The sequence below is a fragment of the Chiloscyllium plagiosum genome, unplaced genomic scaffold (assembly GCF_037043375.1).
Source record: "Chiloscyllium plagiosum isolate Xiang-an unplaced genomic scaffold, Cpla_swu_hap1 HiC_scaffold_8, whole genome shotgun sequence".
NCBI lineage: Eukaryota > Metazoa > Chordata > Chondrichthyes > Orectolobiformes > Hemiscylliidae > Chiloscyllium > Chiloscyllium plagiosum.
The window spans coordinates 56,872,304-56,887,426 of record NW_028270146.1 but is presented as its reverse complement, the minus strand read 5'-3'; the positions used below and the strand labels follow the sequence as shown (position 1 = coordinate 56,887,426).

Sequence of the window (15,123 nt, the reverse complement as noted above, 5' to 3'; positions counted from 1 at the left end):
CTAACCACTGAGCCATTGTGCCGCCCTCAGAAATGACTGAGGAATTGAATAAGTATTAATACTTTGCACCTTAAATAGTAAGAGATAATAATAGCAGTCCAAAAATTTGGGATGATTTTCCTAAAACAATATGTAATGGATCCAACCGGGGATCAGGCTGCTTTGGATAATGTATAGTGAGGCAGATTAAATCAATGATCTGAGTAGGAAACAGTCACCATAACACAGCAGAATTTAGAATTCATTTGAGAGTGAGAAACTTGGAATGGAAATAACAGTGCTAAACATAAGAAATGAGTGCAGAGTTAGCTGAAGTGGTTTGGGAAGGGAGTTAAAAAAAAACGTGGTTGATAAACTTCCGTCGACATACAAGAAAATAGCTCACGACTCAAAGATACATCCTAGTGAGGAAGAATTATTCTAAGAATGATATAAACTAACACTGGTTAACCAGAGAAGTTAAGGGGATTATTAAGGTGTAAATAAAACATTAACCTTTTCTACATTGTATAAGACCGAGGTTTAGGAAAGTTTAAAAACCAACAAAAGGAACCAAACAGAAAAGAGAAGATACAGGAATAAACCAGCAGGTAATACAAGAAAAGGATATTGAGAGCATCTTTAAATATATTTTAAAAAGCTAAGTGAACATCTGAGAATGAGGCAATATTAATGGGGAGAAAGTGAGGTCTGCAGATGCTGGAGATCAGAGCTGAAAATGTGTTGCTGGAACAGTGCAGCAGGTCAGGCAGCATCCAGGGAACAGGAGAATCGACGTTTTGGGCATAAGCCCTTCTTCAGGAATGCCTTATGCCCGAAACGTCAATTCTCCGGTTCCCTGGATGCTGCCTGACCTGCTGCACTGTTCCAGCAACACATTTTCAGCAATATTAATGGGGAACCAGGAAATGACTGAGTTGAATAAGTATAATTACTTTGCATCTTCAAATGGTAGACAATAATTTATTTTTGAAATTAGATTACTTACAGTGTGGAAACAGGCCCTTCGGCCCAACAAGTCCACGCTGACCCTCTGAAGAGCAACCCACCCAGACCCATTCCCCTACACCTAACACTATGGGCAACTTAGCACAGCCAATTCACCTAACCTGCACATTTTTGGACTGTGGGAGGAAACCGGAGCACCCGGAAGAAACCCACACAGACACGGGGAGAATGTGCAAACTCCACACAAACAGTTGCCTGAGGCAGGAATTGAACCCGGGTCTGTGGCTCTGTGAGGCAGCAGTGCTAACTAGTGAACCACCGTGCTGTCTGTGCTAATAGCATTCCAAAAATACAAATAATCAAGGGGTAAACTTTAGGGAAGGGATGGTGGTGAATAAATACAATGACTATCACCAGAGAAAAAAAAAAATCAGCTCAAACTAGTTTCCCTGAAGGCCAATAAGTCACTTGGACCTAATGGGATGCACCCCAGGATATCAAAAGTAGTATCGACTGGTAGGAATCTTCTGGAAAAGACTCAGAATTGGCAAACTGCCAATCTAAGACCCTTTTTCAACAAAAGGAGAGTGACAAAAACAGGTAACTATAAGCCATTCTGCATAACATCGGTCATTGGGAAAATATTGGATTATAAATATTACAAATAAAGGAGAACTTTAAAGCACCTAATATAATTTTAAAAGTCAGCCTGGTTTCATGAAGGGGAAAACATCCCTGACAAATTTATTGAATTCTTTGAGAAGGTATCAAGCAGGATAAGTGGGAACCAGTAGATGTAATATATTTGCATTTCCGAAAGGCACTGGAAACGGTAGCACACAAAAGACTACTGAAGATAAGAGCCCATCGTTTTGGGAGTAGTACATTAGCATTGATAGAGAATTGGCTAACAGCAGATAGAAACTTGGGACAAGAGAGGAATTTTAAGGACAGCAAACCATAACAAATGAGACTGCCACAGGTATCAGGGTGGGGGCACAACTATTTACAACCTACATGAGGAAGTGAATGTGTCATTACCAAGTGGGGCAAAAATATAGGTGATGGCAGAGTAGGATGCTCCAACTTGAGCTTCTCTGTTCCCTCTGTTTATTTCCCATTTTCGTCTTTTTTCTCCCCCCGCCCAAGTAAATAGGGAAGGCAAATGGAACATTGCCCTTTATTTCTGGCTTTCTGGTGCAAGATGGCAGCAGCATAACAGGACTGCATGGAGGCTCTTAGCTGGAGCCAATCTGTTTTCCTTCTTTGTTTTACTTTTGCTTCTGCTTGTCTTTTGCTTTATTTTCCTTTTCTTTTGTTTTTTTTCCTTCTTTTGTGGTTTGCTGGTTGGCAGCACCAGCGTGGCAGTGAGAGCGGGCCACAGAGTGGCAGACATGGCTTCTCTTGGCAACAGGTGGCAGTGGCAGCAGCAGTGACGATGTCCTCCCAGCATTTGGAGCCAGCAGTAAAGCTCCTCCAGTGATTGGGGCCGGTGACAGCTGGCAAGGTGACTTCTGCAGCCGAAGCAGGACCCGCAGCCCAGTGGTGCCACAACCAGTGACTCCTGGTTGCGGGGAGAGTGTGGGTACAGCAATTTCAGTGAAGTGGGCCCAGCAGTAAAGCGATGACATCTCAAGTGGGGTGACTCCTATGTTGGTGGATACGGCACAGGCAGTGGTGAGGTGGTGGTGATCTTCCTTGAGGCTGGGTGTCAGCACAGACAGATGGAAAAACTGATATTCTGAACGTTTTACTTCTTTATTTTTCTAATTTATCGATATGACCAAAAATGCTGAACTATTTATTTACTTACTCTTTTTTTTGTTTCCTACGACTTTGATCTTAAGTATCTGTACCGAGGTACCCTAGATGGCACTGTATGTGGCGATTGTAAACTTTTCACTGGTCTCATTTGAGTGCATGTGACAATAAAGTTAATTCAATCCAACATTTCAAAAGGAATGAAAATATAGATTTGTAACTGTAAACTGTATTTGATAACTAAAGGAGGCATTACTTAGACCCTGGCCTTAACTGCCTCCTGTTCACCACCATCGCTTCCCTACACCAATCCTCCATTCCCCACCAGAATGTTCTGAGAGATCTTGGCTTCTTCTTTGACTAGAGGCCTGAACACTCTCCATCCACCACCACACTCCTCTGCCTGGCTGAACTTGTTCTCTGAACAATTTCTCCTTTAATTTATCTCACTTCTGCCAAATCAAGGGAATGGTTACGGGCACCCGAATGGGTACCAGTTATGCCTCCCTCTGGGTATGTAAAACAAACCTTGTTCCAGTCCTACACTGGCCGTATCCTACAGCTTTTTTTACTTTACGAGTGAGTTGGATAGAGCTCTCAAGGATAGTGGAATTAAGGGTTATGGAGATAAGGCAGGAACAGGATACTGATTAAGGATGATCAGCCATGATCATATTGAATGGTGGTGCAGGCTCGAAGGGCAGAATGGCCTACTCCTGCACCTATTGTTTATTGACTTCTCCTCTTGCTAGGACCTTGAAAAGTTTATTTGTTTTGCTTTCAATTTCTACCCCACTATAAAATTTACATATTGTCCATTTCCAAAACTTCCCTCCTTGACCTTTCGGTCTCCATTTCAGGGAATAAACTACCGACTGCCATCCACTATAAAGCCACTGACTCCCATAGCTACTTTCACTACAGCTCTTCCCACCCCTGCAATTCTTGCAAGCATTCCATCCCATTTGCCGAGTTCCTTCAGCTATGTTGCATCCGTTCAGATGATGCCACCTTCCAAAACAGCACTGCTGACATGGCTTCCTTCTTCCGTAACAATGGCTTCCCGCTCGTGGTTGACAGGACCTTCAACTGCATCTGACCTATCACGCATGCTTCAGCCCTTGCCCCTTCCCAATCAGTCACAGTGTAATTGGGTCCACCTTCTCCTCACTTTTCATCCCACCAGCATCCACAGTCAAAAGGATCAGTCTCCACCATTTCAGATAACATCAGCAGAATACCAAACATCTATCCCTCACTCACTCAGTCTACATTTTGCAGGGATCGTTCCCCCTGGGACATCCTAGTCCATCGACCACTAACACCATCCTCCCACAGCACCTTCCCATGTAACCACCGAAGATGCAACACCTGCCCTTCACCTCCTCCCTACTCACCATTCAAGGGCCTAAACAGTCTTTCCAGGTATTTCACTTATACCTCCTCCAATCTTGTGTATTGTAATTGCTGCATCCAATGGGGCCTACTCGACATTGGCAAAACCAAATGCAGACTGGGAGACTGCTTTGCACACCTTCCATCTGTGTGCATGATCCCAACCTTCCCATAGCTGGTCAGTTTAACACAACATCTTGCTCACATGCCCACTTGACTGACCTTGGTATGCTACAGTGAATCACACTGCAATCTGTAGGAACAACACATCTTCAGACAAGGCACTTTAGAACCTTTTGGACTTAATATTGAGTTCAACACCTTCAAATTGTGAACCATTTTAGCTTTACTTGTTACATTCTCTGTCACCATGTCCTCTCTCCCCTCCCTCGGGACTGTCTGATCTTTCAAGTCTGGCAGTTAGACACCCATTGTTCTGCCATTCTCACATTCTGATCACAATCTGACTATAAACATCTTTTCTCCCCCAGCACTTCCCCCCCCCCCCCCAACTATAGCAAAAATGCTGCCCCCTCCACACTTCACTTTAGCTCTGAAGAACCATCTAGACTCAATATGTTAACTTACTCTCTCTCCATGGATGCTGCCTAACCTGCGCTGATCTCCAGCATTTGTTGTTTTCATTAGTTAGACCATTTTGAGAATACTGTGAAAAGAACTACTTCCCTTATCTAAGGAAAGCTATACTGGCATAGGAGACAGGCAGGAGGCTGGAAGGACACAGCAAGCCAGGCAGCATCAGGTGGTGAAGAAGTCGACATCTCGGGTATAACCCTTCTTCTGGGCCAGGAAGTCCTGGCATAGGTGGTAGTCCAGAGAATATTCACTACGATGTGGATGGTTTTCATATGAGGAAAGGTTGTGTGTGTTGGACCTGTATTCACTAGAGATTAGAAGAATGAGAGGCAAAAAAGGGAAATATAGATGGTTTAAGGAGCTGGACAGTGTTGGTGTGGAGAAGTGGTTTCATTTATGGACGAGTCTAGGACCATAGGACATAACCTATGAGTAAGGGTCACCTTACTCAGTCAGAGCCGAGAAGAAATTTCTTTGACGGGTAGTAAAACTGTGGAATTATTTACTACAAGGATTGTAGAGGCTGGGTAGTTAAGTATGCTCAAGGCTGGGATAGACAGACTTTTAAATCAGTAAGGGAACCAGGGATTATGAGGGAAAGACAGGAAAGTGGAGTCAAAGATTATTAGATCCTACATGGTCACATTGAATGGCACCATAGATTCAATGGCCAAATAGCCTACGCCTTCTGATTTAAGATAGCAGAGTGAGAGATTTCAAGGTTTTAATAAGCCAGCTACTCAAAACATCAGCACAATGCCCCCAAACTGTTAAATTATCAGGATACATAACAAACAACAACATGAATTCAGCAAGATAATTTTGACATAAAACCAAAGTGCAAGAGAAACTCAGCAGATCTGACAGCATCTGTCCAGAGAGAAACAGAGTTAACACTTTAAGTCTGATTATTCTTCTCTGGAACGCAAGATGCCAAGAGTCATTGGACTCAAAATGTTAACTGTTTCTTTCCCCACAGATGTTGCTAGCCCCGAGTTTCTCTAGCACCTTGCTTTTATTTTAGGTCTCCAGAATCTACAGTATTTTGGAAACTGTATTTAGTCTTGCTGAGAGCATACTGGGGCCTACAGTATTAAGATTTAGATACTCTTCTTCAAAAAAGGATATTACTGAATGGGTAATGGGTTTCGTAACTGCAGGTTACTGAAAGGGAAAGTTGTGGGCAAACTTAAGCAAAAAAAACCTGATAATTATGGATCTTTTCTCTCAAAGCACAACCTGACAGGATATAATTGAAGTGCATAAATTTATAAGGGCTTTAGAAAATTGGATCCAAATATGTTTTTCTGACAATGAATTTAAGCACGAGGAAATCACGCTTAAATATCAAGATGAACAAAATAAAATAGGAAATGCAGGAGGGCACCTCTAAAAAAAACCAAAAGGCACGTTACAGGTGGTGAAGAAACAGGATTGCTCCATAGTTTAAGGAAGAAAGACCAACACAGTACATTGCTAAAGGGGATCCAGGGTTATCATAAATACATTGAGGGAACATTGTGGATTGGTGAGTTATATACACAAAAGGTGGTCTTCACTTGAAATGGTCAAGTTTATTAAAATCCTCCCATTTTAAATAATAGTCACCTCTCACAAAGTTCCTTTGTTTCAGTTAAAGAACCGGTGTTTCCCTGAACTGAATTCATATTGGATCAGAAACAGTATCCTTCTCCACACATACTTTCATACCAACTCAGTTTCTCCAGCACCTTAATATTGTTGAATTTCAGATTTCCATCATCCATGTATTGTTTTTGTTTTTTTAATCTTTTCTCAATCTTAGCACAGTGAGGACAGGGATCACATATAAAGTATATAAAACCATTTCTAGCATTCATACATCTCAAGTCTAATTAGATTAAATAAAATATTTAGTCAACCAATAAGTTACAAAATCATGGCACAAACTTTCCAATTATTAATGTTAATGACAAATTAAACAAATCTATACTACTAATAAATAACTAGATACACATTCTATGAAACAGCTGCAACTTTGAAAAGATACACTCCATTTTATTTACTTATTATACAAAGTTTGAGAGAAGATTTGTAGCTCAGGTGCTCGTTGTTGTGGTTCTGTTTGCCGAGCTGGGAAGTTGTGTGGCAGACGTTTCGTCCCCTGTCTAGGTGACATCCTCAGTGCTTGGGAGCCTCCTGTGAAGTTTCCTCCAGCATTTGTAGTGGTTTGTATCTGCCGCTTCCAGTTGTCAGTTCCAGCTGTCCGTTGCAGTGGCCGGTATATTGGGTCCAGGTTGATGTGCTTATTGATTGAATCTGTGGATGAGTGCCACGCCTCTAGGAATTCCCTGGCTGTTCTCTGTTTGGCTTGTCCTATAATAGTAGTGTTGTCCCAGTCGAATTCATGTTGCTTGTCATCTGAGTGTGTGGCTACTAAGGATAGCTGGTTGTGTCGTTTCATGGCTAGTTGGTGTTCATGGACTGTACAAAACACTACATAGGACAAACAGGAAGACAGCTAACGATCCACATCCATGAACATGAACTAGCCACGAAACGACACGACCAGCTATCCTTAGTAGCCACACACTCAGATGACAAGCAACATGAGTTCGACTGGGACAACACTACTATTATAGGACAAGCCAAACAGAGAACAGCCAGGGAATTCCTAGAGGCGTGGCACTCATCCACAGATTCAATCAATAAGCACATAAACCTGGACCCAATATACCGGCCACTGCAGCGGACAGCTGGAACTGACAACCGGGAGCGGCAGATACAAATCACTATAAATGCCGGAGGAAACATCACAGAAGCGCTTCACAGGAAGCTCCCAAGCACTGAGGATGTCACCTAGACAGGGGACGAAACATCTGCAACACAAATACTTGTTATACAATTCATCCAAGGCAAGAAGTGCTTAGAATGGTTTCTTGTTATTTTCTATTTATTCTTCAAATAAATTGACAAGAATAGTCACAAACTGAGGTACAAAAATTGACTATGACTGTACAACAGAAAACATCTAAGTTTTGTATTTCTGTAAATACAAAAGTAGAATAAACCTAAATCAATACTTATGCATGGGCTAACTTCCATGATGCATGTTATATTATTTAAAATTAGAAAGGTCTGTTGTAGTTGCACTCATGCAATAAAATTCCAGAAGTAATATAAAGCCTATGATAGAAAGCTAAGAAAAGATCCAGCATAGTCAACTTGTTATTTATAGAGACAAATCTCTCCAGTGAAGTCTATGATTTAATCAATCAAGTAATCTGACTAGCGTCAGAAAATTATGCTCAGGCTATAGCAGACTCTGATTTGAGTACTCTGGGCTGTCGCCAAGCAGCCACAATTCATGCTGGTTATTCAGGGGAAGAAATAAACCTTTTATAAGTAGAGAGGAATGCAGGGTGACAATTGAGGCCAACATTTTCCAAGCATTTACAAGTGTTGATGTTAATCTTTACCCACATATAGAAAGGCATCTGTTTAATATTCTCTTCTACTCACCTTGCTGCTGGAACATTAGCATAGTTTGTGGTGATGTGTGGACAGGCAGAGAGCGGGTACGCTGTACTGAACTATGGGTTCGGCTTGGCATGCTGTTACTGCCTCCAGGGTTAGCAAACCACAGATTCTGTGAAAATACAAGTTACACATTGTAAAACAAATTTAATTTATACAGCCTCTAATATTGAAGAACAAATGGCATATGGAATTTACTGTCCATTTGACATCATGCTCTAATACCTCAAAGCTTACAATCCTTACAAATTTCATTCATTGTCTGATGTCTACACACTCTGAATGAATCTATTGTATAACTTTTATGTACATAAAACTCTGGGCTTTACCCTTTCCAGAGAAGCAGCGTCTGTACTTTTTTCCACATTTACATCATCCCACTTCAGTACCTCTACACATCAAAGTGAGGAAAAACAGGAAATGCCTTCAGAGTGTGTTCTCACTGGGTCTTTTTAAAAGGAACCAGCAAGTTACTTAAATCAGGAAAATTTGAGAAATATTTCCAATGTAAATTTGGCAAATGTAACTAAACAGTCTACTGTATTTTCCTGTCCTTTAAAGTTAAACAGGGCGTGTTGTATCTTGCTGGCTAAACAAATATTACATTTAACTAGCGAATTTCCCCAAAGAATACATATTTGCACATATTTTAAATTACACTACAGAAAGGCAAAAGACTTGAACAAACCTGTCTTCCTTGTTTTAATATGGCAGGATTGCTGGCTGCACTACGCTGTGGGGCACCCATAAGTCCACTGTGGCCCATAAGACCCAATCGAGCAGTAGGCATATTTCGAGGAGGCATCTGAAATTGGCGTTGGGTTCGTCTACCCACTCCTCCACCCACAGATCCGGCTGCTGGTAAGGAGTTGGATTGACTAAAACCCCAGCTATGTGAAGAAAAGATAGTAAAACCAGTTTTAATGTTTAAAAAAGTTGAGACACATGACATGATAGAGAGATAAATTTCTGGCATGTCTCTAACTTTTGTTCCATGTGTGTTGTTTCTCTCTAACTACATGTTTAAATTTAAATTCATCCAAGGCTAGAAGTGCTTAGCAAGGTTTCTTGTTATGCAGCTGATAGCCAATTGACAGTAAACCACTATTAGGTGACCTTGATACTAAATTACTGTTGCGCTAATTTAGCAAACAGCATATAGGCATGCCAAAGAATACATTGAAAAGAGGAGTTGGAAGCACAAGTGAAACAGTACTTCAATGACCAGAAATTTAGTCATATGGGAGTAAAGAACATAGAAGAAAGGGGAGAAGAATAATAACTGAAATATTTCAATGGTAAAAGATAGTCATTTAACATCTTTAATAATGGCAGCACAGATCCGACATTCCTACAGAATATTGGCGTTTCAAATAGCAAATGGCAACTCGGGAAACAAAATAGTTTAGGACTGTTTTGGATCTGGACAGTGGCACCCTACAGTGTTCTATTCTGGGATTATTTATCTTCTGCATATGTCAATGATTTGAAAGAACAGTAGGGGAAGTGGTGTCCAACTTTATAGGAATACCAAATAGGAGCCATTGCAAGTCATTCAGAGCAGCAAAAGAAGCTCATAAGGGTCATGGATTAGTAAGTGGAATATTCAAATGTGGGGTAGATGAAATACAACATGGTTTGTTTATAGTACAACAGCGTGCTCAAAAAAAATCTAAAGATGTGGTTGGGTGAATGCCATGCTAAATTACCCATAGTGTTCAGGGATGTGTAGGTTAGGTGCATTAGTCAGGGAAAATATAGCGTAATAGGGTAGAGGAATGGGTCTGGGTGGGATACACTTCGGAAGGTCAGTGTAGACTTGTTGGGCCAAATGGCCTGTTTCCACGCTGTAGGAATTCTATGATTCTATGAAATTTGTTAAAAAGTTGAGATGTTAGAGAAGGTAGAGCAGATTCATTGGAATGCTGTCTCTTGTGCTGAAATACAAATAAGTACTTGAAACATCAGTCAGATTTTCACAACAGCTACGATTTGCAGTGATTTCATGCAGATGTTCAAAATCTAAAGAATGAGACACTACAGACAAAACCTGAATGTTTCTAGTGAAAGTGTAGAATGACAGATCATTACAATTTAGAACAATAATCAAGGTAACGACTTTTATGTACACAAAGGTTTGAGGGGATGTGATTAATGCACAGATCAAATCAGACTGGAGTATAAAAGTGGTTGAAAGGACACAAATAATACAGGAACATGGTTTGTACATGACATTGTCACTGAATCACAGAACGGTTGCAGCACAGTCAGGGACCATTCTGCCTGTTGCATCTGTACCACTGTCTGCAAAATCAATACAGTTAGTCTTCACTCCCCTGTCTTTTCCCAGTAGGCCAACAAATTCTTTTAGGTATTCTTTCAAATCTCTTTTGAAACCAGCATTGAATCTCTCTGTACTTTGCACTTCAGCAGTACATTCCAGATCCTAACTACTTGCTGCGTTTCAAACACAAAAATTCCTTCTGTCACCACTGCTTCATTTGCCAACCTTAAATGGATGCCCTCTAGTTCTTGGGTCTTCCAACAATGGAAACAGTTTAATAAGGACTGCTGCTTGTGTGAAAGTTTGAGAGATTTGGGCAAATGGCAAGCTGTCATTTCCAAGTAATTGTCAAACTCTAATGAAAGTTATTTTGTAACTAACAAGCAAGTTGCAAATAAACTAAAGTTAAAATTTTCAGCTTTAATTAAAAGAAGAAAATATATTTGTGCTTAGAGAGAAAATACACAAACATGAGCAGCATGTATAGTCTTAAGCATGTTTTGAGAAGAAACTACATATTTTAACAACCATGACGTGGGCCTTCTTCTAAACAACATTAGCAAAGAAATGCTGTATATGCTGTAAAATGGTTTTTTTTTTAATGCCAAGCAACTCATCTGGAAACAACTTGTGTCAATAACATCCACACAATCTAATTTCTCTATATACACACACACACGCACACTATTTGGCATTTCATCTGCCACAAATACATAGATATTTATAAAGGAGCAAGCTCATGAACCAAGGCACTGATTTCTCACAATTTAGAAAAAGTGAATTTATACAAGGAGCTTTAAATAGAAATCTCTTTTGTGCTCAAGGCTTTTCCTCCAGAATTTGATGGGTTCACAAAATCTCAGTTGTTTTAGTGCGGATGGTGCCCATTCAGCCCATCGTGTCTGCATTAGCTCTAAGCATTTTAGTACCAATCTCCTGATTTTTTTTCCTCTGTAATCCTGCATGTTGTTTCTGTTTAAATAATCATCCACTGTGAACTTGAATGCCTCAATTCAACTTTCATCCACCACATTTCCAGGCCAGTGTCAGAAAGGTTAGTGAAGAAGGCACTTGTGTCTCAAACGAATTGTTAAGGACCATCATTCACTACATTTCAAATGATGTTCACAAGTGGAATTGACTTTGTTGGAGACAAAAGTGAACCAAAGTGTAAGGTGTCCAAAAGATATGCTGCATGTTGTGTCTTGGTTACAATGGACCTCTTTAGAGTAAATGAACAATTTACCATAGACAGTTGATCTTGAATGACCACTCAGACTAACTCAGAATTATACAATTGTAATTACCGTTAAAGTAATCAACAGTATGACATTTACATCTAGTTTTTCTCCAAACTTGAGTTTCTCCTTTTTAAGTTGACGTGATTAAGCTAATACATTTTCTGACTAGATTTCGGATTTATTCCCTTCTGACAAGGAAACATCCAAAGCTGACAAATGTGATTTTATCAACATTAAAATAAAAAAAAAATCTAGTTAATAATCCAAGACAAATGGACAATAATTTTGAACAAAATTATATGCAAGATGATTTTTATCCAATTAAATATAAAATAGATAATTGTGGAAACTTAAATGTTGTTTTGTGCATGATCATGAATGTGCAATGTTTAAGATATTATATTTAGTTTTCTCTGAATTAATTCCACTTGAATTATATGCCTCTGTTCAAATACACTATGTACCATAAAATTGTAATTTACTGTATTTTAGATTAATTTATGCATAAATCAATGTGGACTAAAGACCAATTGTAAAGCAGATTACAATGAATGAATGATGAGATTACACCTAATTTCACAGATTTTTTACTTGATAGGAATAAAGTAACCATTCAGGAAAACAGAAAGCAGCTCAAAAACTAAAGACATTTCATGGTTAAGCACAAACTTCATTATAACTAATATTGCATTAAAATCATTCTTAAATGTCACTATGCAATTCCTTTGTTTTCAGAGCAGCAAATACTATTGATTTGAAGACTTGAGGATACTCAATGACACTGAATGCAACAACCAGCAACTTCCAACGTGATACTAGCCATGAAATTAAACTTCTAAAGCTCACATGTTTGCTGGAATTCTGTCCAGAACAAAAAATAATTACATATCACTGATAAGCAAGCAGTATCAGGACATTATTTAGCTGATACTTTCTAAGTTACAGAAGTTCACATTTGCATTAACTAGAAAACAAAAGGAAAATGGAAATTCAGATTGCATGTGCCCATCCAGTTTTATTAGATAAAAGAATGACAAACAGATTTAAAGTTCATAGACAGAAATTCACAACTGAGAAGATAAAATATTAAAACACACCTTCTCTGCTGTCGATAACTTGGCATATCCAGGAGGGATTTCCGGGGGAAAGACCTAAAGAGTTTCTGAACCTGTTGCTTCCACGACAACAATCTCTTTTTCTGTGTCTCTGTAAAAGCCTAAGATAAAAGCAAGCATTTTTAATTAAAGTTTAAAAAGTACCAGTACATGTTGTGAAAATTTAATTTTTAATTAATAAATTAACATAACATTATTCATCATTCAGGTGAAAATAATAGTGCATTATCAGAACTACACTTTGTATTACGGTAAAAAAAATTCCTTTTCTTTTTAAATCATGGAGTAAATGCAACATTCGCACTACAAATAGCAAATTAAATACTGACACCACATTACATAAAGTCACCACACTCTCAGAGGACCATAGAGCAGTTCCCATTGGAGAGAGATGACTAGTAGTGAGTTTAATTTGAGGGTTCACACCTCAGATGTGCGATGAATTTGGGAAGGGAAGACCTTTGCGATGACCTCAGCCAGTGTGAGTAATGAACCAATGTGGTTAGCATGACTCACCATCGCAAACTAGCCATCTAGACAACTGAGCTAACCGACACCCCAATTCCAAATTCACAGTAAAAGTCTATTTTTGTAAAATGACCTACAGAGAAAAAGATCCTATACTTAAAATTTTTTTAACAAAAATAATGCCTGAAACATCTTGGGTCATATAATATCTTGGGTCATACAAGTTAATTATAATAAATGCAAAAAAGTCAGTATAGAATTGCATAATGTACATTATGAATTATCTAAAAGTAAAACACACTTTCACATGAAGAGAATTGGTTATTTTAAAGTTCGAAACAATTCAGCACTTGTTTGTTAAATGTAGCAAAGCCCCAGAAATAGCAATAATAAGAATGATCAATGAGGTCTGCTGGCCCTAGTTGATGGAGAAAGTGAGGACTGCAGATGCTTAAGATCAGAATTGATAAAAGTATGGCGCTGGAAAAGCACAGCAAGTCAGGCAAGATCGGAGGAGCAGGAGAATCGATGTTTTGGGCATATGCCTTTCATCAGGAATGTCGGGGGTGGATGGGGGAGGGGAGCTGAGAGATAAATAAGAGGGTGGGATTGAGGTAGCTGGGAAGGCGATAAATAAACAGGTGGGAGTGGTGATAGTGATAAGTCAGAGGGAAGGATGAAGTGGAGTGGATAGGTGGGAAGTAGGACAGTTCAAGAGGGCGGTGCTGAGTTGCAGGGTTGCATCTGGGATGAGATTGGGTGGGGGAAAGGAAAGACAAGGAAACTGGAGAAGTCATCAACAATGCCCACCTCATCCCAGATCCAACCCTTGAACTCAGCACCACCCTCTTGAACTATCCTACCTGTCCATCTTCCCTGCCAGGTACCTCACCCCACCCTCCTATTTATCTCTCATTCCCCCATTCCCCCCTCCACATTCCTGATGAAGGGCTTATGCCGAAAATGTTGATTCTCCTGCTCCTCAGATGCTGCCTGACCTGCTGTGCTTTTCCAGCACTACACTTCTCCACTCAAGCACCATCATCTACGTGCCTACCCAAGAGTCATGTAAATGTCTCATGTATATGACTCGACAACCACTGCTGGCAGTGCATTCCACACACCAACCATCCTCTGCTTAAAGGACCTATCTCTGACATCTCTCCTAAATCTTTCTCCAATCGTCTTAAAATTATGCCTCCTCATGATAGCCATTTCCACCCTGGGAAAAAAAAAGTCTCTGGCTACCCATCTTATCTGCGCCTGTCTTCATCTTGTACATCTCTATCAAGTCACCTCCCATCCTTCTTTGCTCCAATAAGAAAAACTCCAGCTCTCCCAGTCTTTCTTCATAAGACATGCCCTCCAATCCAGGCAGCAAACTGATAAATCGCCTCTGCACCATCTCTAAAGCTTCCACATCCTTCCTACAATGAGATGACCAGAACTAAACACAATATTCTAAGCGTGATCTAACCAGAGCTCTATAGAGCTGCAGCATAACTTCATGGCTCTTAAACTCAATCCCCCCACTAATGAAAGCCAGCTCACCATATATGTCTTCTTAACAACCCTAACAACTTAAGTTGCAACTTTGAGGGATCGATGGATGTGGACCCAAAGATTCCTCTGTTCCACTATTCTGCCAAGAATCTTGTCTCTAACCCTGTATGCTGCATACAAATTCGACCTTCCAAAGCGAATCACTTCACACTTTTCCAGGGTGAACTCCATCGGCCACTTCTCAGCCCAGATCTGCATCCTGTCAATGTCCCGTTGCAACCTAAAACAGCGCTCC

General features: G+C 40.0%; 1 protein-coding gene across 1 annotated transcript in view; it reads right to left on the bottom strand.

Moving 5' to 3' along the window:
* The window catches only part of samd4a (sterile alpha motif domain containing 4A), a 119,240-nt gene that overhangs the window by 20,491 nt on the left and 83,626 nt on the right, over window positions 1-15,123 (bottom strand). The window contains exons 7-9 of the mRNA XM_087990213.1: window positions 12,840-12,958; window positions 8,906-9,107; window positions 8,203-8,329 (exon numbers count right to left, since the gene is read on the bottom strand). Coding sequence (XP_087846339.1) covers window positions 8,203-8,329; window positions 8,906-9,107; window positions 12,840-12,958 — 448 coding nt within the window. The remainder of the gene's footprint in view (window positions 1-8,202; window positions 8,330-8,905; window positions 9,108-12,839; window positions 12,959-15,123) is intronic.